Raw genomic sequence first — 23,217 nt, 5'->3', positions numbered from 1 at the left:
TGCTTCTTCCTCTCCCACTCCCCCTGCTTGTGTTCCCTCTCTCACTGGCTGTCTCTCCCTCTGTCAAATAAATAAATAAAATCTTAAAAAAAAAAATCTTGACAGTATAGGGAAAGCAAGAAGGACTTAAGTCTGATAAAGCTACTGGTCTGAGGCAAGAGTTAAAAGTTTCCATTCGCTTGGAGACAAATACCTCCTTCTGGGAAAGAGAACAAATGAGAGATAACAGCTGTTAGGGAGTAATGGTTGTTTGATCAAAATTAGAAGTAACAATTTAAAGCCCGCTTACACAAGTATTTCTATTTTCCAGGAGCTCTAAAGAACGTTGACCATGAAGAAAAGCATCCTGTGATTGTCTTGTGTCCACTAAAAAGTAACAACCACAAGATAATGACCGTGGGACTGAAGAACACTTCCCCAATCCCAGAGTCTCACCCTTTGGGAAATTGCCTTTATAAGCCTTGCTCATTCCCCTTTGGAGAGCCAGATTCCTCTTCTTGTTGGCTCCCTTGTATACAAGCGATCTCGAATAAACTCTGCCTGCTTTTTTTCTCGAGTTCGGTATTCATTTCTGTGACACTGAGACACAAGAAGCTGGTGCTGTGGATCTGGTAACAAAGTCAGTGTGGTACTGTGAAAGGATAGACGTATAGGTAAATGGAATCAAATTTAGAGTGCAGAAATAAACCCGTATGTTTATGGTCAATTGACTTTCAACCGAAGTGCCAAAACAATTTAATGGGGAAAGAATAATCTTTTTAACAAACGTTTCTGCGAAAACTTTGGATATCCACATGAAAAACAGTAAGTTGGACTCCTACCTTACATCATACACAAAAATTGTCTCAAAATGGATCACAGATCTAAACGTAAGAGCTAAAACTATAAAACTCTTAGAAGAAAACATAGGACTATATCTTTATAGACTTGGGTTAGGGAATTGTTTCTCAAATATACCAAAAGCATAAGCAACCAAAGAAAAAATAGATAAGATTTCATCAAAATGAAAAACTTTTTTAAAAAGATTTTATGTATTTATTTATTTATTTATTAGAAAGAGAGAGTGTGCACATGAGTGGGCAAGGAGCAGAGGGGAAGGGAGAGGGAGGGGGAAAGAATCTCAAGCCGACTCCACACCCAGCATGGAGTCTGATACAAGGCTCAATCTCACCACCCTGAGATCACGACCTTAGCAGAAACCAAGAGTCAAATCCTCAACCGACTGAGCCACCCAGGTGCTCCAAAATGAAAAACTTTGGTTCTTCAAAGAATGCCATCAAGAAAATTAAAAGACAAAAAGAAATTAAAAGACAACCCACAGTCTGGGAGAAAATATTTGCAAATCAAGGAGACAGTATCCCAAATATATAAGAAACTCTTACAAATCAACAAGGAAAAAACAAATAAACTACAATTTTTAAATGGGCAAATGATTTGAATAGACATTTCTCCAAAGAATATATGGCCGATATGCACATGAAAAAAGCATTATAAGACACAATTTCATAAAGCACTAGGTGGCTAGAACAGAAAAAGCATGCGAGTGTTAGAAATGGAAAAATTGGAGCCCTCATACATTGTCGGTGGGCTTGAAAAATGGTACAGCCATTCTGGAAAAGTTTGGTAATTTCTCAAAATGTTAAACATGAAGTTACTGTATGACCCAGCAATTTTACTCCTAGTTATATGTAGAATGGTGTAGTCGCTTTGGAAAAATGTTTGATAGCTCCTCCAGAAGTTGAACCTTAAGTTATCATATGACTCAACAATCCCGCTCTTAGGTATACACCTAAGAAATTAATGAAAATACATGTCCCCACAAAAACTGTACATGATTGTTCATAGCATCGTTATCCATAATAGCCAAAAGTGGGAACAACTCAAATATCAACTGAGAAAAAGACAAAACAAAACATGGTATATCCATAAATGGCAACATAAAGGAATGAAATATTGATATGTGTTACAACATAAACATTGAAAACATATGCTCAGTGAAAAAAAGTCAGCCACAAAAGACCATGTATTTTATGATTCCATTTACATGCAATGTCTACAAGAGGGAACAGAGAGGGGGAAAAAAGAGACAAAGGAACACACAGAAAGTAAATTAGTGGTTGCTAAGGGCTGCAAGGAAGTGGGGGGGAAGGTAAGCATGACTACTAAGGGGTTTCTTTTCAGGGTAATGAAATATTCTAAAATTACATACTGGTGATAGTTGTACAACTTTGTGAATATATGAAAAAGCATTGATCTGTGTACTTTAAGAGGGTGAATTTTATAGCATATGAATTATATTTTTTAAAGGTACTTAATAAATAAAACTTTTTATTATATTTATATTATATATATATATTTATTATATTATTTATATTATTTATTATTATATTTAAATTATATATATTATTTATATTTATATATTATATTTATTTATAAAACCCTATTCTTTCCCTCCCCTATTCTACAGAGCCAAGCCACTTCCCTTCCTGCCCCCAGTAGATGAATGGAGCTTATTCTCTGGAAAGGGTAAAATAAAGGCCTCTGGACTGATGGGCTCCAGACAAAGTTGAGAATAGAGGTTATCATCCTGAAAGGAGAGTGGTTAAATGAACATATGCACTGGACACGGAGACTCACAGACCTCAGGAGGCTGACCGCCAGGCATTTACCCTCCAGTCAGGCAAAGGGAAAAGCCTAGAGAATCTGAACAAAATGGACAGATCACCCTATGGTGAAGCCCACAGTTGACAAATATTAAGTTAAAAAAAAAAAAAAAAGGGAATCAGCTCCTAAAGGAAAATGAAAGTTGGGGCTAAATTGCCTCAGCTAAGTGCTTTAATCAATATTATGATATCAACTATATTGGAAGATGGAAAGATAAAGAAGTCTGCATGTGTATAGTGGGGGCTGAGGGGTGGGGAAAGAGGGGATATAAATCCACATCATCCAAGATGGGAAGTCAGCGGATAATGCCTAAAACTGAGAACTAAAGTAGTAGCAACACAGCATGTTACAGCACCGAGAGATACAGAAGTGAATACCAAGAGAATCAGCTGAAAGCTGGAAATCTTGCCACTGGGAAAGAGGAATTGGAGAGTGAAGGAAAAGGTTTCTCGTAACAACACATCTTGTGAAAAACATGTGCATGTGTGACATTGATTACAAAAACAAAAAACTTTGAGAATAAATTTTACTGCTTCAAAAAATTAATTAATTAATTAAACTGCATCAATATAGGGCATTGGTTGTGCATAAACCTGAGCTTAAATCTTAGCTTGGCCACTTGCCTCGCCGTATTCGAGGACATGTTACCTCATATTTCTCAGCCTCCATTTCTGTCACGCAGGTGATTTATATTTACATTTTATAGGGCCGTTATGTCAATTAAATTGGATGTGTTGGTGCTTATCACAGTGTCTAACAGATATTAGATGCTCAAAGTGTTAGTTATTTCTTCCTGTCCCTCATTGATTCTGAAACCACAGTAATATAGACTTGGGCGCTGGTTTGGAATCTTTGGCAGAAATTAAAGGGATGTGGACACCTAGGTTTTCATGAGGCAGCTGTCCTTATAGTCTCAATAAGCAGACAGCCAACAGTCATAAGATGAACCAACAGAATTTGTTTGGACCAGGCAGTTAAAGAGTCCATGAGTCAGAAAGTGGGAAATGAAGTGGGAATGTATAAAATGAGATATTGTCAGATAAGAAGAACTCCAAGATCTTATACGTGAAGAGGGCCATGTAATCATGAATGGTTATGCAAGTAAATAGTTCTGAGATGAGACAGGGTCTACAAAATTATGGAAGTTTTATGTTAAGGACATCGATGAGTCCTGAACATAGGTATTTGTCCTCATTGAGGACAGTTGTGAAAAATAACATAATAACATAAGCCATCCTTTAATCACCTGAAAACGGAAGTGGGTCCTGGGAGGCTTCTGACTCTCAGGATGAAGATATGGAAAAGGCGATATAGACTAAGGGAACCAAGGACTATACAGGGTCCACAACTGGAAGACCAGCCTTCCCACTCTATCAACTTCCCCCACTCCACACACACACTTCCCATTCTGTAGGCAAAAGACGAGAAAGAACCTGAGGACTTCCCATTCCTCCCTCATCATTCACCCCCAGCACTCTGGCCAAATAAAAAGCCAATCAGGTATACAATGACATCAAGAGAAAGATAAGCTTTAGACACAGAAAGAAATGTGTTGGGGGAAATGATAGAAGGAAATAAATAAACTGAAAGAAAGGAAGAATTCTCCTGGCCACTCCCCAGGCCACTCCAGACAATTGCACCCAAGTGGCCTCCACAACTTCAACTCATATTACAACAGATGAAGATATTTATAACACAATGGAAATGAATAAATACATTTCGGGTACCCCTAAATATATTTGGGTACCCCTAAATATCACAGAAACTATCATTTTGAGGGGAAAAAAGTATAAACAAAGATAAAGCTCTATTTAAACTTTGCAAGGAGGTTGTCTCAACTCGCCAGATATCTAAACAATATAATCTAAAATTAAATCACAAAGGACAATTTGGTACCAGTCTGACTGAACTGACCTAATGCTGAAAAACAACCTAAAACAGCAGCCCACCACCTTGGGCACCAATTTGTTCCCTGATAAAATGTTCACTGTCAAACAGACACTGTAATTCCCCATACTACTAAAAATACTTACTGCAGACAGGCCTTGTGATTGATTGTTTTTAATTGTTATGATTACTGTATTTGCTATATTGAGGGTTGACTTGAGAATGATTAGACTTCATTAGCAAAACATGAGAAATATCATGCACTGGTGTTCTCGTTATGTTTTTATAACAACTCTCACAAAGGGAGACTGATAAAAGACAAGCACAATTGGAACAAGAGGACAGAACGGAAGCACAAAGGGGATAGTGCTTTATTTTGGAGTCAGTGAGGCAGGGGCTCAGATGAAACCAGAATACATAGTCCAGACTTAAACTCAACATGATCTCAGTCAATGGGAAACAAACCCATATGGTGCCCCAAGGCCATTCCTGTAGGAAGGTATGTTTTGGGGGAAAAAAAACAAACCGCAGAGCTTTAAGATTAAAAAAGACAGCCTGTGGCAATATCTACTTGGTTGACATTAGATAACAATAATAGCATTTATCAATGCTTAATCATGCCAGGCACCATATGAAACACTATGTATATTTTCCATTTACTCCTCACGACTGGGGTAGTATCTTCACCTACAGATGAGAAACAGAGGGCTCGGAGAGAGCAGTTATTGTCACAGAACTAGGAAGCATCTGAGCCAGGTCTCAAGTCCATGACCACCTGACTCCAAAACCTGGGCTCTTACCCAGATAGTTTAACTTTCCTGTTTCATATTCCTAAGGGCAGTGGACATTTTCCAGTATGAACAATTCAATCAGTTTGACTGAATTTCTTTTCTGACATCTGACTCCCAGAGCTTATAAGATAAACCCTATGTCCGCATCATGAACCTTATAAAGCAGGAGGTGACGAAAGCGTCCACATCCTACTCTAGGCCACCTTGAACTCCTTGAAGAAACAAATGCCTCAAGCAAGCTGTACTCTTTGTCCAGAAGTACCACCTACCAATTAGTACTTTGTCTTCACTAGGCATGTAACTCTAAATTACGACTAAGAAACTTTGAATCGGTGATAAATAATAAGAAAAATAAGGCATGCAAAGCTCCTAAGGTTTTTAAAAGCAAGTTTAACAAAGAACAGCATGTAATTTAAAATCCACAGTGATGGTCTCGGACAATGTGAGAGCCCTTAAGATAAACTCGGGAAACTTACAAAAGAGATTAAAATAAAAGGGACCCCCGTAGACTGGGGCCAGGCTTCTTATGGATTCTCTCTGCTGTGAAGCTATCACATGATATGCTCATCCATAAGCAAAAGAATGAAACGGAACCACTCAAATAAACAAAAATCAACTCAAAATGGTTTAAAGACTTGAACGTTAAGAAATGCTCACAATTATTTGAGCCCTCACAGAATAAACTCCCACTCTTCTAAACTTACCTTTTTATGTCTAATTCTGAAATATAGACTTGAAGAGGGATATGGAAATCTCAGCAACCCAGGCATGTGAAAGGCACTGCAAAATCAAATTTAGAGAGTGACCAAAAGAAACAGGAATTTCTGTGGTAAAGAATCTCTGTTTCCCCCTACAATCCAGTAATAACACTATTGGGTATTTACCCAAAAAATACAAAAACGCTAATTTAAAGGGATACAAGCACCCCTACGTTTACTGCAGCATTATTTACAATAGCCAAAATATGGAAGCAGCCCAAGCGTCCATCAACTGATGAATAAATAAGGAGATACGGTATCGGGGCGCCTGGGTGGCTCATTCAGTTAAGCACATCCAAGTCTTGATTTTGGCTCAGGTTATGATTTCGTTGTCCTGATATTGCGCCCCGCATCCAGCTTCCCTCTCTTCGGGGAGTCTGCTTGTCTCCCTCTCTCCGCCCCTCCCCCTGCCCCCAGACTCCCTTGCTCTCTCTCAAATAAACAAATCATTAAAAAAGAAGACGTGGCATATATATTCAATGGTATATTACTCAACCATAAAAAGAATGAAATCTTACCATTTGCAACACACATGGAGCCAGAGTATAATGCTAAGCAAAAAAGTCAAAGACAAATACCATATGATCTCACTCATATGTGGAATTTAAGAACCAAAATGGAATACTACTCAGCCATCAAAAATGAAATCTTACCATTTGCAACAACGTGGATAGAACTAGAGGGTATTATGCTGAGCGAAATAAGTCAATCAGAGAAATACAATTCTCATATGATCTCACTCATATGTGGAATTTAAGAAACAAAACAGAGGATCATAGGGTAAGAGAGGAAAAAATAAAACAAGATGAAATCAGAGAGGGAGACAAACCATAAGAGACTCTTAATCTTAAGAATTGTTGGTTACCAGAGGGGAGGTGGTGGGGAGATGGGGAAAACAAGTGATGGGCATTAAAGAGTACACTCATCATGATGAAATAAAGTGATTTAAAAAGTACATAAAACAAACCGAGGGTTTCAGAGGGGAGAGGGATGGGGGGCTGGGCTAGCCCGGTGAAGGGTATTAAGGAGGGCACGTATTGCATGGTGCACTGGGTGTTCTGCGCAAACAATGAATCATGGAACACTACATCAAAAACTAATGATGTACTGTATGGTGACTAACATAATAAAAAATTTTTTTAAAAATTAAAAATAAATAAACCTTTAAAAAAAAGTAAATAAAATGAACTAAAAAAAAAAAAAAAAAAACTCTATTCCACAAGTTATTTAAAAAGAGAGAGAAGGGGACCAAGTTCTCATGTCTGGAATGAGTCCATTGTTAGGACCAAGGGAATAGATTAGGGAAAGGATCCTGTGATGGCCCCAAGATCCCATCACCTGAATTGAATCCGTTGGCCATGAGCTCATGCACTATTCCTTAAGATGTGCCTATGCCAAGGCTAACCCACCCATTTCGTAAGTTGTAGTTTATTGAAGCTAGGGTTTCTTTTGTCTCCCTTCCTAGGTACGAAATGTCTAGGAAAAGGATTCTGTTCCCCTCTATCCTCAGCCATCAGAACTTTGGCACGAGTCGTACTAAACACGAAGTTTAAAGGCTAATTTGGAAAACCAGGTAACAGGACGTGAAGGAGGCTGGTGAACCGTTACGACTGGGTTTCCCCTCCTTTGGGAAGTCCATTAGCCTCTATAGAATCCTTAAAAGCTCTCTAAGCCAAAAGAGAATAAGGATTTGTCCCAAAGTTATTCAGAAGTTGAATTTAAATTGAGCAATTTAACACAATTCAGTTTTTACACTTAACTTCTTAACACCCTAATAGGTGCAAAAGAATGTATCTTGAATTTTGTCCTTTTTTTGCGAGGAAGAGGGTATAGGACCATCTATGTGTTTACAATAACAAGTCTATTAAGAGTACAAAAAGTAAAAGTACTTAAACAATTTCACTCCGAAAACTTAACAATTTGATCTTCACATTGTCTATTCGGGTTAGATGCTGTTAACTGCTAACGACTTCCTAGTCAGCAAATACTCCATTTGGCTCATTTAACACTTGACTCAGCTAACCAAAAGCATGTGGCCCAAATTTCCTTTGGGTGTATCCTGCATAGTTGTGCCCAACAGTGACAGCAGCATGCAGTGTAAACGCTGAGCACTCAAAAGTACCTTGATGCCTTCTTCACTGGAGAGCAATTTGCTTTGCGAAGTGAGCCTGTGACCCTCATGGAAGAGATTCTAGTCACTTGTACGATCTGGCCACACAACATCTAAAGCAATCTACAACCAGCCCTGTTTGTGTTTTTAAAGCTGTCTACTAACCCATTGGGTCTTGTGCCCCCAGTCAGACTAGTGTGGTGCTGGAAACATCTATTTATTGACTGTCACAGCAAAAGCCCATCTCTGAGGTTAATAAGTCTTCTTAATTAAAAAAGCTGAACCACAAATGGACTGCTCATTGATCACAGCTAAGCTTACTGGAATGTTCTTTTCATTGTCTTCTTTCGCACAGAGATATATAGGAAGCAATATACCATATAGACATCTGAGAAGGAAAGGCATATTTAATAGCTGGCCCCCTATTATTCTAACATTCCAATTCTTAATTTAGGCAAATATGATATTTCTGATTCCTGATAGTTGTTAGAGATTCTGATTATAATCAGCATTTCTCTACAGTGTTTGTAAACAGTGTAATTTCCCATGGGCTAAAAGTGCTTTGGATATCTAAAAAGTTACAGAATTATGTCCAGTCTAATTGCCCTACCCCACCCTCACCTTTGCCTCTAAGAGCAACACAATGTTCTTCACTATGTCAAGATGGATAACCTAAAAAACAGGACTCTATTTACACGACACTGAGAAAAATATTTGTAATCAGAACAATATTCAAAAATCTCTAAGTTAAGGGGTGCCTGGGTGGCGCAGTCGTTAAGCTTCTGCCTTCGGCTCAGGGCGTGATCCTGGCGTTCTGGGATCGAGCCCCACATCAGACTCCTCCGCTGGAAGACTGCTTCTTCCTCTCCCACTCCCCCTGCTCGTGTTCCCTCTCTCGCTGGCTGTCTCTGTCAAATAAATAAAATAAAATCTTAAAAAAAAAAAAAATCTCTAAGTTAAAATCCCCATAAGACCCCAAGAGAACAGGCCACATACATTGCATTATTCAAATGGCAGTGTATTCACATTAAAAGTACAGATAAGTACAGATGTTAAGTATCAGGTAATGACATTAGATACTGATGGAAATCTTTCAGATTCATTTTATTTTATTTTGTTTTATTTTTTTAAGATTTTATTTGTTTATTTGACAGAGAGAGAGACAGCCAGCGAGAGAGGGAACACAAGCAGGGGGAGTGGGAAAAGCTCAGCGAGCTGCAGCGGAGGAGCTGATGCGGGGGCTCAATTCCAGAACTCTGGGATCGCGTGACCAGGCGAGGCAGACGCTTAGCGACTGGGCCACCCAGGAGCCCCCAGATTCATTTTAAATTTAATCCTGTTTAGGGGCGCGTGGGTGGCTCAGTCGTTAAGCGTCTTCCTTCGGCTCAGGGCATGATCCCAGAGTCCTGGGATCGAGCCCCGCATCAGGCTCCTCCACTGGGAGCCTCTTCTTCCTCTCCGACTCCCCCTGCTTGTGTTCCCTCTCTCGCAGGCTGTCTCTCTGTCAAATAAACAAATAAAATCTATAAATAAATAAATAAATAAATAAATAAATAAATAAATAAATAAATAAATTTAATCCTGTTTCGTGTTCAGAAATAAAGTAACACTGGAAATTTATCTCCAAAATGTACAATGGAGGAGGAAGTCGACATAAAATAGGCCATGACAACTGTCATCACCTTATACAAAAAATGGTGGCCCACACTGGGGCAAGTACACCTTACAAAATCAAGAAACTACTTTTTAAAACTCAGGGATTTGTCTACCTGACCGTAAAGTCAAAATGTTAACCTATGAAATACAATATATGATGGCGTTTCTCTAACTTCAGGGAGCTCAGGAACCACCCGGATGCTTGGAGAAAATTAAGAGAAACTTCTGAGAAACTATGTGATCTGTCCACAAAAAAAAGCACACAAAACTTCAAATATAGTAAGAGGTTCATACATCTCCTGAAAGTAAAGAAATCCAAGCTAGAAGGATGTTACCTGGTTACACAGTGACACACAAGTCAGGTAAAGTTTACATCAAAAACTAGGGATGTACTGTATTGTGACTAACATAACAAAAAATATTATTATTAAAAAAAAAGTTCTAAGTTCAATAAACTTTTGGGTTACTTTACACAAACTACCTTTAATGATGGACATAATTATATGAATTTCCCATAAGAATTAGTCGGTATTCATTAAAATCCTTGGAAATGTCAGGTTCAGCAAGAGTAACTATGTATCCCAAAATGCTCTTTTCCTTATCAAAAAAGCTCTAGTCATCACCAAGACTAAAGTTCCTAACATACTAAGAGATGAAAGAATCCTAGGCATATGAGACAATCAAAATAGGGATGTTCCTAAATGCAAAAAGGCTTCCCACAGACTCTCATATCAGAAATGAAAACTTTTTGCAGTTAAATTAGGAATTACTTAAATTCTAACATTAAAGATCACATAATATAGCACGTAATATTTTACGAGTACAAACAGAACTTCTTGTGAAAACTGAAATAAACAAATCTTCAAGAAGTTAGACTAACCAATTTACCCAAACTATCTATTTTAGCAATCTCAATAACTCAAGTTTATATAGCATTTGCTAACTGGATTCTGTAGACTCTCATTAGACTTTATCCAGCACTAGGATGTATTATTACTTCCCCATCAAAAATGAGCGAGACAGAAATTCAGACTCTTTGGTAAAAATGTTTTAACAAGTAGTTTTATAATAAAACTTGACAAAAGTTCAAGTTACTAAATGTGTTAAGATTTTCTTAAACTCTGAAGTAGATATGACATTACACAGTGGGGGAAAAAACTCCCCCAAAGCCCCTGTCCAGGAAGAACAAGAAGGACATCAAGATGTTCTAGGCAATTTCCTGAACAGCAGGAAATGAAAGGCTGGAGATGCCGAGTGTCTGATCCGTTTACTTTTTTTGTCTAAATAGGCTTACTCATTATTAACTGATGAAAGATAACACATATGATATTAAAAACTAAAATCTAATGGTTCTACTGTCATGATTGTCAGTTAATACTCAAGTGGGAAAAAAGTTCATTTTGTTCCCTAGTTTTCTGGTGGGGAAAAAATCTATCTCCTGGAGCATTTCAGAACTGCATAACTTTTATTTTACATTATTAACATCAATTGTAGGAAGTTGGTTTCCTGAGTCAGACAATTATATCCTCCAAGATAACACTATGCCCAAGTCTGTGCTGATGAAAATTTGTTTTTGGCTATAAAAGGGTCGTGTTTCTTTCTCACGTCCATAACTCATTTCAATGATTGTTTCAATCACATAAAAACAGAAAATGTGCTGGGGCCATCTTGGATTTTTTTTTTTTTCCAATGAAGAACTAGAAGACTTCTTGTAATTTAACTGAAAACACTACTTCAACTTCAAATTTATTTTAATGATATGTACAGGAGTTAACAAATTACAATTAAAATGGAATCAGTTATGTTAATTCCACATAACTTAAAATCATGCAACAATGCATGGTAAAAACAGCTTCGTTCATATACAAAAAAGTATTATCTTGAGACTCGTGATAGTATATTGAACTTTTTGACATAAGCTTTTTGCAAAGAGCATTTTATAAAAATTTAAAGACCTGATTAATCAGTTAATGCATTATTAGGAAAGATAGTAAACACATTATTAGTAAAGTGAGATTACAAGCAATTAATTTTAAAATTACACCAGGTACAGGGTTGAATGTAGTCCCATGAAATAAATGTTTGGTTAAGAAAATAGTTTTGAAAAAGGTCTCATATTGAAGCTATGTATTACTTTTGTCAAATCAGGTTATATAAATCAATAGTCAAGTTTATTCAGTTAAAGAAAATATGCCCATCCTTTCTTATACTCATAAATAAGTACTTATATAGTCTTTATATACAAGTGAAGAAAACTTCAATGTAAAAAATATACTGCCAATCCACTTATTATGGTTGAAATAGCTCTTTTTATCTACACATTAAATTGCATTGATGAAAATATCCAATTTAAATCACATTCAACCAGCATAAATATTTAAGCTGAGTATTGTTGTAAACAATAGAGAAAAACAAATTCTTTTATCTCATCACTTGGGTAACACAATCTACTTCTCAGCTTAGAATGCTATAGAAAGGCCCAACATTTAATTTAATCAAATCCAAAACCCACTAAACTTAGAGTAAACAAAGTGAATGTTTTTCAAAGTGCATAATTTCCAACTCATCCACTTGTAATATTTATCCAATTCCAGTTCATCAGCAAGAAAATAAAATGTACTTGGCTATAAAAATACTAAGGAATGTTATTGAAAAGGAAAGGCTATTTGGTAGAAGTAACTACAAAAATAATTAGTTTAAATCTTTGTAAAGCTTTAATGCAAGAACATCAGTACACTTTCTTTCCATAAACCTTAAAGCATGATCAATACCAAGATTTTAAATTTCCACCTTTCAAGTACTTGAAAAAGGTTGCAACAAAGTGTCTCTTCAAAGATTAAGCAAGAGGAATGAATGATCATGCAGGTGTTAGTCTGCTAACATTTGGGGACACTGATATCTGTGTTGGGTTGTCATCTCTGGTTCCACTGGTAGCAAGTACAGGCAAGGAGTCACTCTGAAAAGTAGACGTAGGACAACCAGTCATGCCAACATTTTCATCTTCACCAGTGTCTGAATCTGGAGTTGTAACTTCACTGTCCTGAAGTCCCAGGATCTCACAAACTGCTTGTGGCAATTCCTGAATATGCAAAATCAAACACAAAACCATCCTTCACTATAGAGGAAAAGTAATCACAAAATAACACTTCTACTTAAGACTATATTGATTCCAGAATCTGAACATTTATTCTAACAGTGTGATTGTTATGTATCTTCTCACACCTTCCTTCTCCACTCCAAATGAAATCCTAACCACTTTTTTTCATAAGCGGTTCCGGGATCTTCTATTCCAAATTAGTCACTCTCCTCCCCACCCTACCACTCCCACAAACAAGTTTCTAATATTTAGCATTTATTTCATTCTCCCTGTATTATAGAATCTCAGATTTTAAATGAGATCTTATTTACACCATCTTTCTCCCTTAATGCACAAGTTTCCTTAAAGAAAGAATTGTCTCACTGACATATTTTGAACAGAATAGCTATCAAATAAATGTTTGTAGAAGTGAACCAAAATAAGTACGTGGAACCATGAACAAATGACATAAAGACCAAAGAGGAACTCTGATAAAAATACAAAAGCCAAAATACATTAGAAGAATGATTTGGTTTGAATTCAGATCATAATACATCAAATTTGCCTTGTTTTTAGAAAGAACTAAGAGCTTGGCTGATACAGTTGTAAAGATACAGACTAAATACTATTCATTTAATTATTTCTGATTAGCATATGTCTTTATTCAGGGATACCACATTTAATATAAGGTCCTAGTCTGTATTCAGACTGGGTAATACATCAATACTTAAATTCTACAGCCTCTATACTTGTCTCAGAAACGTTTTCATTATTTTTGCCATTTTGCTATACTATATTTCTTAGCTAGTATAATTAATCAACTGTTTTCAATTAAGTGCCGTAAATACATAATGGTAAACAAAATCCTAGCTAATGCTTGGTGCCTGCCTTCAACTTGCTAAAATTGCCATTTATCTTACTTCTACGAAGAAAAATTTTCTTGACTTCAACCCACCAAAAGCATACAAATAAAATATCTTAAAATTATTTAAAACACTGCATACCTTGCATTTTACCATCTGTAGAGAAATTGCTTCTGCCTTGCATAGTACATCTTCCACATCAATTTTCATGGACAATTCATTGATATGCTAAAATGAATCCATAAAATAAAATGATAATTGAAACTAAAAGCACTATTATATTCTACTATATAAACAATTTATTACCAGTTATATTTCACTGCAGATAAAATACTTAAAAGTATTCACATACTACAAATAAGCAGGAAATTCAATATATCTTTCAGTTTTAAAGTTAAAGAATAGCTAATAAGCTTATAGAACATTAAATCCAGCAGCTGTCCCAAGTCTACTATCTCAAAGTTACAAGCAAAAGACAATTTTTTTAAAAGAAAACTAAACTACATAAAAGAGCATTTGCTGAATTTCCTTTTCTTCCTAATTAGCCAGGTAAAAGTAACTGGCCAGTATGTATTCATTGAACTGTCATTCTCAAAGTCAGTTTAGTAGTAACTGTTACTGATATAATTTAAGTTTTAGTCAGGGGATTCAATAAAGCTCCAAGAAAATGTTTTGTATATTGGTACCACCAAAGGAAAGAGCCAAAATATTAAAAACTAAATTAAAAGAAGAACTACCTTTAGTATTTCATTAAAGCCATAATGCTTTTCCATTATTTGCTGCTTTTCTGATTCCAGAATAGCACAACAGAGAAGAAGATGGAAATTTTTACAAGGCAGTTCAGTCCACATTACCTATAAAAAATAGAATTATTTAGTAAAATGTAACAATTCTAAAATATTTTCCTCATAGAAACAATGCTGAACTCTGAATGACTTCTATGCAAAGCAGAAGTTGCCTAGATGGGGTAGACCACTGTTTTTCTAGTTAGGAAATGAGGAGTGCAGAAGTCTTACCTTCACCAACGCCGTAACTAATATCGAGTTTAACATTATGTGAATATGATGAATTCCAAATGTGGCCCTTTAGGTAACTACAATAAGCAAATCACTGAGCCTAATTTACATGATAGATGATATTAATAAAGAAGCTACATCATGAGTTTAAGTTTAAGGTATAAGGTTAGAGGCATTTTCAGCATTTTTCTGACCCTTCAGTTTCTCACTTTTAAATCACCTTCAATCTCTGGAGGAAAAAAAAAAGCTAAATCGTAGGTATAAAAGAAAAAAAAAATTCAGTTAAATAGTGCATGGGATCAAAACCACCCAGAGATAGAGCTCTACATTATATTACATAACACAGAGTACCCCTGATTGTGACAAAAACTGAATCAACAACCCAAAATTTATACCCAAATGTATAAAACATTTGATCAATAGCCACTCTTCTTAAATATAGATAACGACCTCAAATTTAAAGCCTTAATTTCCTGTTACCGTTTATAACAATATCTTATCTGGAAAGCGAAAAGACCACATAAATAATACCACTAAAGCATACCTGAAATGTTTTTACTTCCTTCATCAAGGGTAAATCAAACTGAATAATTTTCAGACTAAATTCAATTTTTGGAAGTTTAATTACAATGCAATTAACCTCAAACTTTTTATTACAAGTTCAATTTATTTGGTAAACAGATTGAGGGTTATTCTAGCTGTACAGTAATAATATTCTCAATTCATCCTTCGAAAGAAGTTGAGATACTTATTTAACCAGACTGATAAACTTTACGATTCCATACAGAGAACAAACTGGTGATTTTCAAAGGGAGAAGGGGGATGGAAGATGGGCAAAACTGAAAGGGATTAAGAGGTACAAAATCCCAGTTATAAAATAAACAAGTCATAGGGATGTAAAATACAACATAGGGACTATGGTCAATAGTATTGTCATAACTTTGTATGGTGACAGATGGTAACTATACTTACATGGAGAGCATTTCATGATGTATATAAATGTTGAATCACTACATTGTACATCAAACTAATAATACTATATGTCAACTATACTCCAATTTATAAATAAATTTTTTTTAAAAACACGATGTTGTCAGGAACATATTTACTGGAAAATTAGGATATGATCATTATTATTTTTTTTTCTTAATCATCAAACCATTACAATTAAATTTCATAATGACCCTCAAAAATAAATTACATTAAATTAAATACAATTCCAGCTCAAGAACATGTGAGTTTTACTTCTAATTTCAAACAGAAGTCATCCCACACAAAGCAATGATCTTTCAATTAGCACATCACCTTCTCTAATGGTAGCATGGTCACCAAAAGTATAAGAACCAATTTCCAGCTGTAAAAGCCTCAGAGGACACAGGGGTTCCACTATATGTCTATTTATTATCGAAATGGATTATTTCCCCCATTCTTTCCTTGGGAGAATTTCTGTAATCCCTTGCCTTTATAAAGATAAGGTAGCAATCAGTCATTACACCAACATTCTATTTTAAAAGCATACTGATCTGTTAACCTAACAATTAACATATTTTAGAAGAAAATAATGATTTTCTGTTTTTCATGGTTATCCTGGGTCCAAAATAAATAAAGGATATACATTCATGAATATCCTCTAGACTCGGGGACAGGGAAATGGGACTTGGGGTGGAGATTAAAGATGTTAGCTATATCTTTAATTCTTTTTCTTGGAAAAAAAGAGAAAAACTAGAAGTAAATATGGCAAAATGTTTACATATGTTAAATATGGATGGTGGGATGTTTGTTTGTTTCTTAATCCACAATTATGCTCCACCTCCTCAACGCTAAGTAATTAGCTAAGGTAATCAGGTCAGAGTCCAAGCTGACTGCGAGTGATTAAATGTGGCCTTACCTACCTTTGGTGTGCCCAATTCTGAAAAATAATCATCTCTCACCTCTTCCTGAGAGTAATTTGGCAATATCTATCAACAGCCATAAAAACTGACTAGTCTTTGATTCAGAGGTATCTATAAATTTATTCTAAGGACATATTCAGAGGTATACATGAAAACTGAATATTAAGATACTTGCCTTAATGTTAAGTATGATGTTCATTGCAACACTGTTGGTGCAAACAAGCAAAATATCTATCAGGTAGAAACTAAGTAAATGGTTGTATATTCACAAGATGTTTGCTGTATTATTCTTAGTAATTTTCTCTACCTTAAAGTTCTCTAAAAAAGCAAAACACTGATCAGCTCCCTCTGAATACTTCAGACTACAAAGTGCCTTCTTAACTGACTGCCTGTCAAAACTTCCTTGAACTCTATACAAATCTGTACCAGAATGTGGAAGAGCCTCACATAAAGTCAAGCCTCCCAAGGAAAGAACACAATCACAAATGGTCTAGAAAAGTGGTTCTAGGAACCTAGTGGCCCCAAATCTCATGAGGATTGTGATTTATAAAAAATGCTCTAAAGACCAAATAGTCAATTCAAGATCATTAAGGAAAGACCACAAAACAATCAGAATTTCATAACATACGTGCTTTAGAAATTTCAGTTAGGCTATTATAATCTGTTTATACTCTATAAAATAAGTGTTTCTTTCCATAATAAATATTACATTTGTATAATAATTTAAGAACTTACCTCCCATAATCGAAGAATATCTAGAAAACTAAATTCCCTTTTAAATCTGATTAAAAGCCATCTAAAGCAAAAATAAAGGTATCCAGAGTCCTGAGATTCTATACAGAAAGAGACAAAAACATATATATGGCTTACTCTCATGCTTATCTCAGAATACAGTAACCTATTTAAAACTCAAATTTTTCTATGCAGCTTATTAGAAGTCCTATACATTTAACTGCCTTCTACTAATCCAAGGAAACAATTCAAATTTGTTTAAAAGAAAACCATAAAATAACAACAAATAATTCATTTTATGAATAAACTATTTAAAGGAATAATTATACAAACAAAGTCTGATCCCACACTTTTATCCCTCAAAGGAACTCAGGCAACAGTGATAGGGTATATGTATCTTTAAAACAGTTCTTTACATTTTTTCTCTCTGTATATTACCCTACAATCTGCTGTGTATATAATTTGATTCACTAAACTTACCTAAGTAACTGCAAAATCCACTGTCCAACAATCGAAGTAAGGTACTGAGTTGAATTAGCTGGGTCTTCATGCCTTGCATTTGTTCTTCAAAATTTTGATGCTTTAAAGGGAAATAAATGTCACCACATAAATAATACTTAATAAATATTTTCTATTACAAAATCGCTGATAACTAAACCATGAGTTTAAGAACAAATGCTGGACTTACACCACACTGGTTATATTTTTAAAAATTACAACAAATTAAAAACCTAAAGCAACATTAAAAAGGAGGGAAAGAGAATCCTTGGTCTCAAACTAAGGATTATTTTTTTTTCCTCTATTCATTTCACTTAGATGAAGAAGAATGCAAAGCTATAGACTAATACACTTATTTCTTTCTTACATCAAATAAGAAACGTGGTGAAAGAAACACATATCTGGGCAATAAACTTTTATCAAACCACTCCCATTGTTAAATATTTCTTCAAACTGTCACATAAATTTTAGCTTAACATATATCTTATTTTGAAAACTAGTTATTTTAGTTGTTGCTTAAATTTGATGACATTAAGGGAATCTGTGAAGTCAAAACCATTTTCATGACAATTTCTAAAATACTATACGCATTTTGCACTTTAACAAGGATAGACTATATGAGGAGTGATATCGCAGTAGACTGAACACAGGGGCAGATATGAAAATCTAGCTGTCTCCCATTAAACTAGACATCAAAGAAAATGAAAAATGGAAAACAATCCCTCTTCTCAGTACATTGTTTTCTGTTTTGGAAAAGTTACTTTTCGTTAAAAAATAATATTATGTATGTTGAAGTATGTTAAAAGGTTTATTGTTATTTTTAAATAACTAATAAATATTTATATACTTCTCAGTATTAATTTTTCACATAAACATCAAGAGACATAACCTACATAAACAAATGTTCTCAAAGTCCTCAACAGTATCTAAGAGTGTGAAGGGGTCCTGAGATCACAAAGTATGAGAACTGCTACAGTTTACATAATTTTAAATACTCTGTGAAGTTGAGTAGACTCCTTACCAAACTTTAGTCAAGGGTTGGGAGTTGGGTGGGGAGACCAAAATAACTGGAAGTCTCCTTAGATCATTTCAATCCCTTTTATCCATGTGCCCCAACTCCTCTACGGTGACCTACAGTACTAACACTTATAAAAAGCCTAAGTGGGGCGCCTGGGTGGCTCAGCTGGTTAAGTGTCTGCCTTCGGCTCAGGTCCTGATCCCAGGGTCCTGAGATCAAGCCCCACATCGGGCTCTCTGCTCTGCTCAGGGCCTGCTTCTCCCTCTCCCTCTGCCTGCTGCTCTGCCTACTTGTGATCCCTCTCTGTGTCAAATAAATAAATAAAATCTTAAAAAAAAAAAAAAAAGCCTAAAGACAACATTCCCTCTTCCCTCAAACTTCTATTTAAGTTTTGGAGACAAAGCATCATTCTTGATTAAAAAAAAAAAAAAAAAAAAAAAAAAACAATAATAAAGTAAAATAAAATTTTGAAGCTACTGATTCTCAAAAAACTGGTATCTTGGGGTGCCTGGGTGGCTTAGTTGCTTAAGTGTCCGACTCTTGATTTCGGCTCCGGTCATCATCTCAGGGTCATGGGATCCAGCCCCACACAGCAGGGTGTATGCTTAAGATTTGCTCTCCCTCTCCCTCTACCCCTCCCCCTGCACACACACTCTCTCTCTCTCTAAAATAAACAAATCTTTTTTAAAAAACTGACTTTTCCTTTATGCCTTAAAGAACTAGTTTACTAGACTGACACAAGCCTTTGGGATATTGTTTCTTCACATTTACCACATGGACCTGTAAGGGAAAGACAGAATCAACTCTCTGATTAACAGCATCATTTTTATTATGACAGCCGAAGGCTAGAATTGGTTTGGGAGTACCAACATGGCACAATCTGCTATAAAAAGAAGCACTCCCAAAATGATGGCTACTTTGGAACAGTAGCTACTCCAGGAGAAGGGAAAATGAGATCAATAAAGGATATACAAATGGCTTCAACTGTATCTGCAAAATTAATACATGTGTGCATACAAATACATATGTATGTGTACATATACATATATATGTCTATATCTACGTATCTGTCTGTATATCTGTATATATATATATGTGTCTGTATATCTATATGTACATATACGTGTGTGTGTGTGTGTGTGTGTGTGTGTGTGTATACACATATATGGGGAGGGAGGTGAGGAGAAGGAAGGGAGGAACTAAATTACATGGCAAAATGAATGGTGGGTGTAAGAAAGTTCATTAGATCATTCTGCTAATCTTTCCATAATATTTCTATAATAGACACACAACCTATGCCTACAGCTACATTAGATACGAGTATATACAATAAAAGTAAATCTATGGACATTAGGTTCAGTCATCATAAAAGAAATAAAAACTTACATGAAATAAAGCTGTAAAACAAAAAGAAGGAGTCAAATAGCAGTACAGATTTAAGGACACCAAACCAATAGCAATGCAGTAAAAAATAATCATGCAGATTATTTTGATTGCAAAATATTACCCTTTTATTCAAATCGAAAAAAAATGTTAGTAGACAATATATTAAGAGATTTTTTTTAGAATAAAGACTAGAAAAATCCCCAGACCATCCTCAATGGAAAAGGCAAACACAGAGAACATTTACTATGAAAAAGAAGAAAGAATTTGAACCTTCATACACAAAAATGACAAACAGGACTGTAAAGTATGTATTACAGATGATCAGAAAAGTCTTTTTACATTTGAGACCTAAATACATGCACAAGTATGTACGTACGCACGCATGTATGTGTATATATACGGCATCATAAGCCAATTTTTTGAACATGCCAATATTGGCTCAATTTTATGAAAGCTATTATTGTAAAAATCTAAATGTAGTATGTTCATGTTAATTTTTCTGGAACACTTACTGTAAGTAAAGGTCTAAACTAAACACTGGGGAAATATTCATGTGTTTATTCTACAAAAATCTGTTGCACAAAAACCTCATGTTGGCATTAGGAAAATTCTGGAAGCATACCAGAAACTAGTTAAACAAAGACATGACCCTTTTATCAAGGAACATACTACCTCTAGTGAAAAGAGGATAAACAACAAAAACACAAGAAAGGCAGACAATAGTTTTTATACAATTAGTATCAGTTGTACAGACCTTTATAACAAATGCCTCAGGTTTCTAGAGCACTTGGGAGTAATTGGAACTAAGAAGGCAGGTAAAATCAATCAATCAAAAAGGTAAGGAAGACAAACTATGATATTAGCAGATTACTGCAATTAATAATCTTTCTAAATAATCCAAAACATTAATTCACGGTCATGACTATGTACTTTGAATCCTTATTAATTTAACAGGAAAAGATATTTTTAAACTATCAAAGCTTATCAAATATGCATCTGGAAAAGAAGTAGAAGCGAGGATGAGTTGGCAACATGGATATAAGAGACTTGAAGAAATAGATAAAAGTGGGAAAAACTGGAAGGGAAAAGAAAAACTGGCAAGCAAGAGGCGAAGAACGAAGTACGGAAAAAAGAGAAGGGTACTTTTTCTAAACTCCACATTTGTATCCCAGAAAATGAATTAAACCCTCTATTACAGGGAAACATAGTATATGATTACATATTGAGAATCTTTATCCCCTTGGAAGCAAGCCATTTGAATACCCAATATCAAAGTCCAGCATCAAGTATATTAGTTTTTCTCTGAAACAGTACAGTGACCTATGTAGTCAGGTCTTTGGATTTCATATGCTTTTATCTACTCTTAGCTCTCTGCTGTTTTTTTCTTTCTAATAGATTACTTGAGAAGACTATTCTATTTTGTTTCCCTGTTAATACTCTCTGTGCTATTGTCCCAGAATTCTGTCTCCAAGCTATTATCAATAGATAAAACGTTCTTTGTAATAATACATATATATAAACATAGTTCAACTCTAATAATCACATGCTTGAGAAAATAACAATGAATTACTAAGCAAGTGTCACTGTTACAAACAGTTCAAACAGATCTAGAAGAAAAATCAGTTACTATAATGACAAAATCCAAAATGTTCACAAAAAGTAAGGATATTACTTGGCATGACTAAGCTTTATCTCCAAAGCAGATGATATGAAAGTTCAACTACTTCACAAGCACTGAATTCATCTATTCCATCAATATTCTATGACTCATAGCTCTTCTGCAGAACAGAAGGATTTACTGGTATTAAATCCTGATTATTCCTGTGCTACAGGCACTTACTATCTGCTTTTTGTATTAAAAACAGTGTCCACATTTTCAAGCCCCCTGAAAAGGCTATTTAAAAAAGAAACAAACAAACAACATGGAGCAATTTTTTTTAAGTTCCACCATAACTGTCTAAATATAAACATCAATCTTATATAATAAGATTATACAACTAAAATCTTCTAAATTAGTTTGATTAAAGGAAGGAGCCCCTGTTCTTACCATTTGGTCCATATAGGAGGCAAAGCACCAAAAGGCATCCACTTCATTTTCCATCACATATAAAAGAGGGGAAAGTAAGTCACTCATTCCCTGAACATACCCTAAGAATAGAAAGGAAAAAAAAAGTCTCTGAAAACCTAAGCTTTATGTATCCTTCTGTGCATATCACCACGATTTCACTTAAAATTTCATCTTTTCTTTGCTTTCAGAAACTGGTAGATACTGACATTTACCAAGAAAAGAAAATAAATGAGAAGGAAGTCTAGCAATCACTAAGAAAAATGAGTTGTTTTAGACTGAGATGTCAAGCAGATAGATAGCTGCTATTAGGTGTCTTAGTGTAGGTATCATTTTCAAGAGAGGGTAATATTAGTAAAAAATAATGTGCAGAATTATTATGATAAAGAGGAGGGCTGAGGAGAAAACCCAGAGGAACATCAAAGGTAAGAATATATACTCAAAGGACATTTGACAAGTAGTCAGAAGTAAGGAGGGGGAATAAAAATCAAGGGAGAAAAGTGTTGTGAAAGTCAAAGGGGAAAAAAGTCTTAGGACCCAAGCAACCAACAGCACCTAACTGCCATGAACAAGCCAAATAAAACAGGAATGAAAATGGGTCCAACTGCTTTAGCCACCAGATCACTGGTAATCTAAACCGAAAGAAGTCATAACAAAATTATGTACTTCTTTTAAGTACTCATATCTATGTTCTTCTTGCCTTTCTTTCCTTGTTACTCTATGTATAACTAATGCTAGCAATTGGTTTAATCCAATTAATACTCAGTACCTGAAACTATCACTCTAATCACCTTTCTCTTGATGC

General features: G+C 35.2%; 2 protein-coding genes across 4 annotated transcripts in view; both read right to left on the bottom strand.

Annotated features, from left to right (window-relative positions):
• The window catches only part of TPH2 (tryptophan hydroxylase 2), a 107,267-nt gene extending 101,031 nt beyond the window's left edge, over window positions 1–6,236 (bottom strand). The window contains exon 1 of the mRNA XM_008684308.2: window positions 6,047–6,236. Within this exon, the coding sequence (XP_008682530.2) occupies window positions 6,047–6,112 (66 nt within the window). The 5' untranslated portion in view covers window positions 6,113–6,236. The remainder of the gene's footprint in view (window positions 1–6,046) is intronic.
• A 5,363-nt stretch (window positions 6,237–11,599) lies between these two features.
• Window positions 11,600–23,217, bottom strand: part of TBC1D15 (TBC1 domain family member 15) — a 76,122-nt gene continuing 64,504 nt past the window's right edge. For all 3 annotated transcript variants that reach the window (XM_008684306.2, XM_040637263.1, XM_040637264.1), the window contains 6 exons: window positions 22,395–22,495; window positions 17,926–18,025; window positions 17,449–17,546; window positions 14,543–14,659; window positions 13,947–14,033; window positions 11,600–12,945 (listed from right to left, as the gene is read on the bottom strand). In XM_008684306.2, the coding sequence (XP_008682528.1) occupies window positions 12,724–12,945; window positions 13,947–14,033; window positions 14,543–14,659; window positions 17,449–17,546; window positions 17,926–18,025; window positions 22,395–22,495 (725 nt within the window). In that variant the 3' untranslated portion in view covers window positions 11,600–12,723. The remainder of the gene's footprint in view (window positions 12,946–13,946; window positions 14,034–14,542; window positions 14,660–17,448; window positions 17,547–17,925; window positions 18,026–22,394; window positions 22,496–23,217) is intronic.

The sequence above is a fragment of the Ursus maritimus genome, unplaced genomic scaffold (genome assembly GCF_017311325.1).
Source record: "Ursus maritimus isolate PB19 unplaced genomic scaffold, ASM1731132v1 scaffold_21, whole genome shotgun sequence".
NCBI classification, from domain to species: Eukaryota; Metazoa; Chordata; class Mammalia; order Carnivora; family Ursidae; genus Ursus; species Ursus maritimus.
The sequence above is the reverse complement of the archived record's forward strand: the minus strand, read 5'-3'. Positions and strand labels throughout refer to the sequence as shown.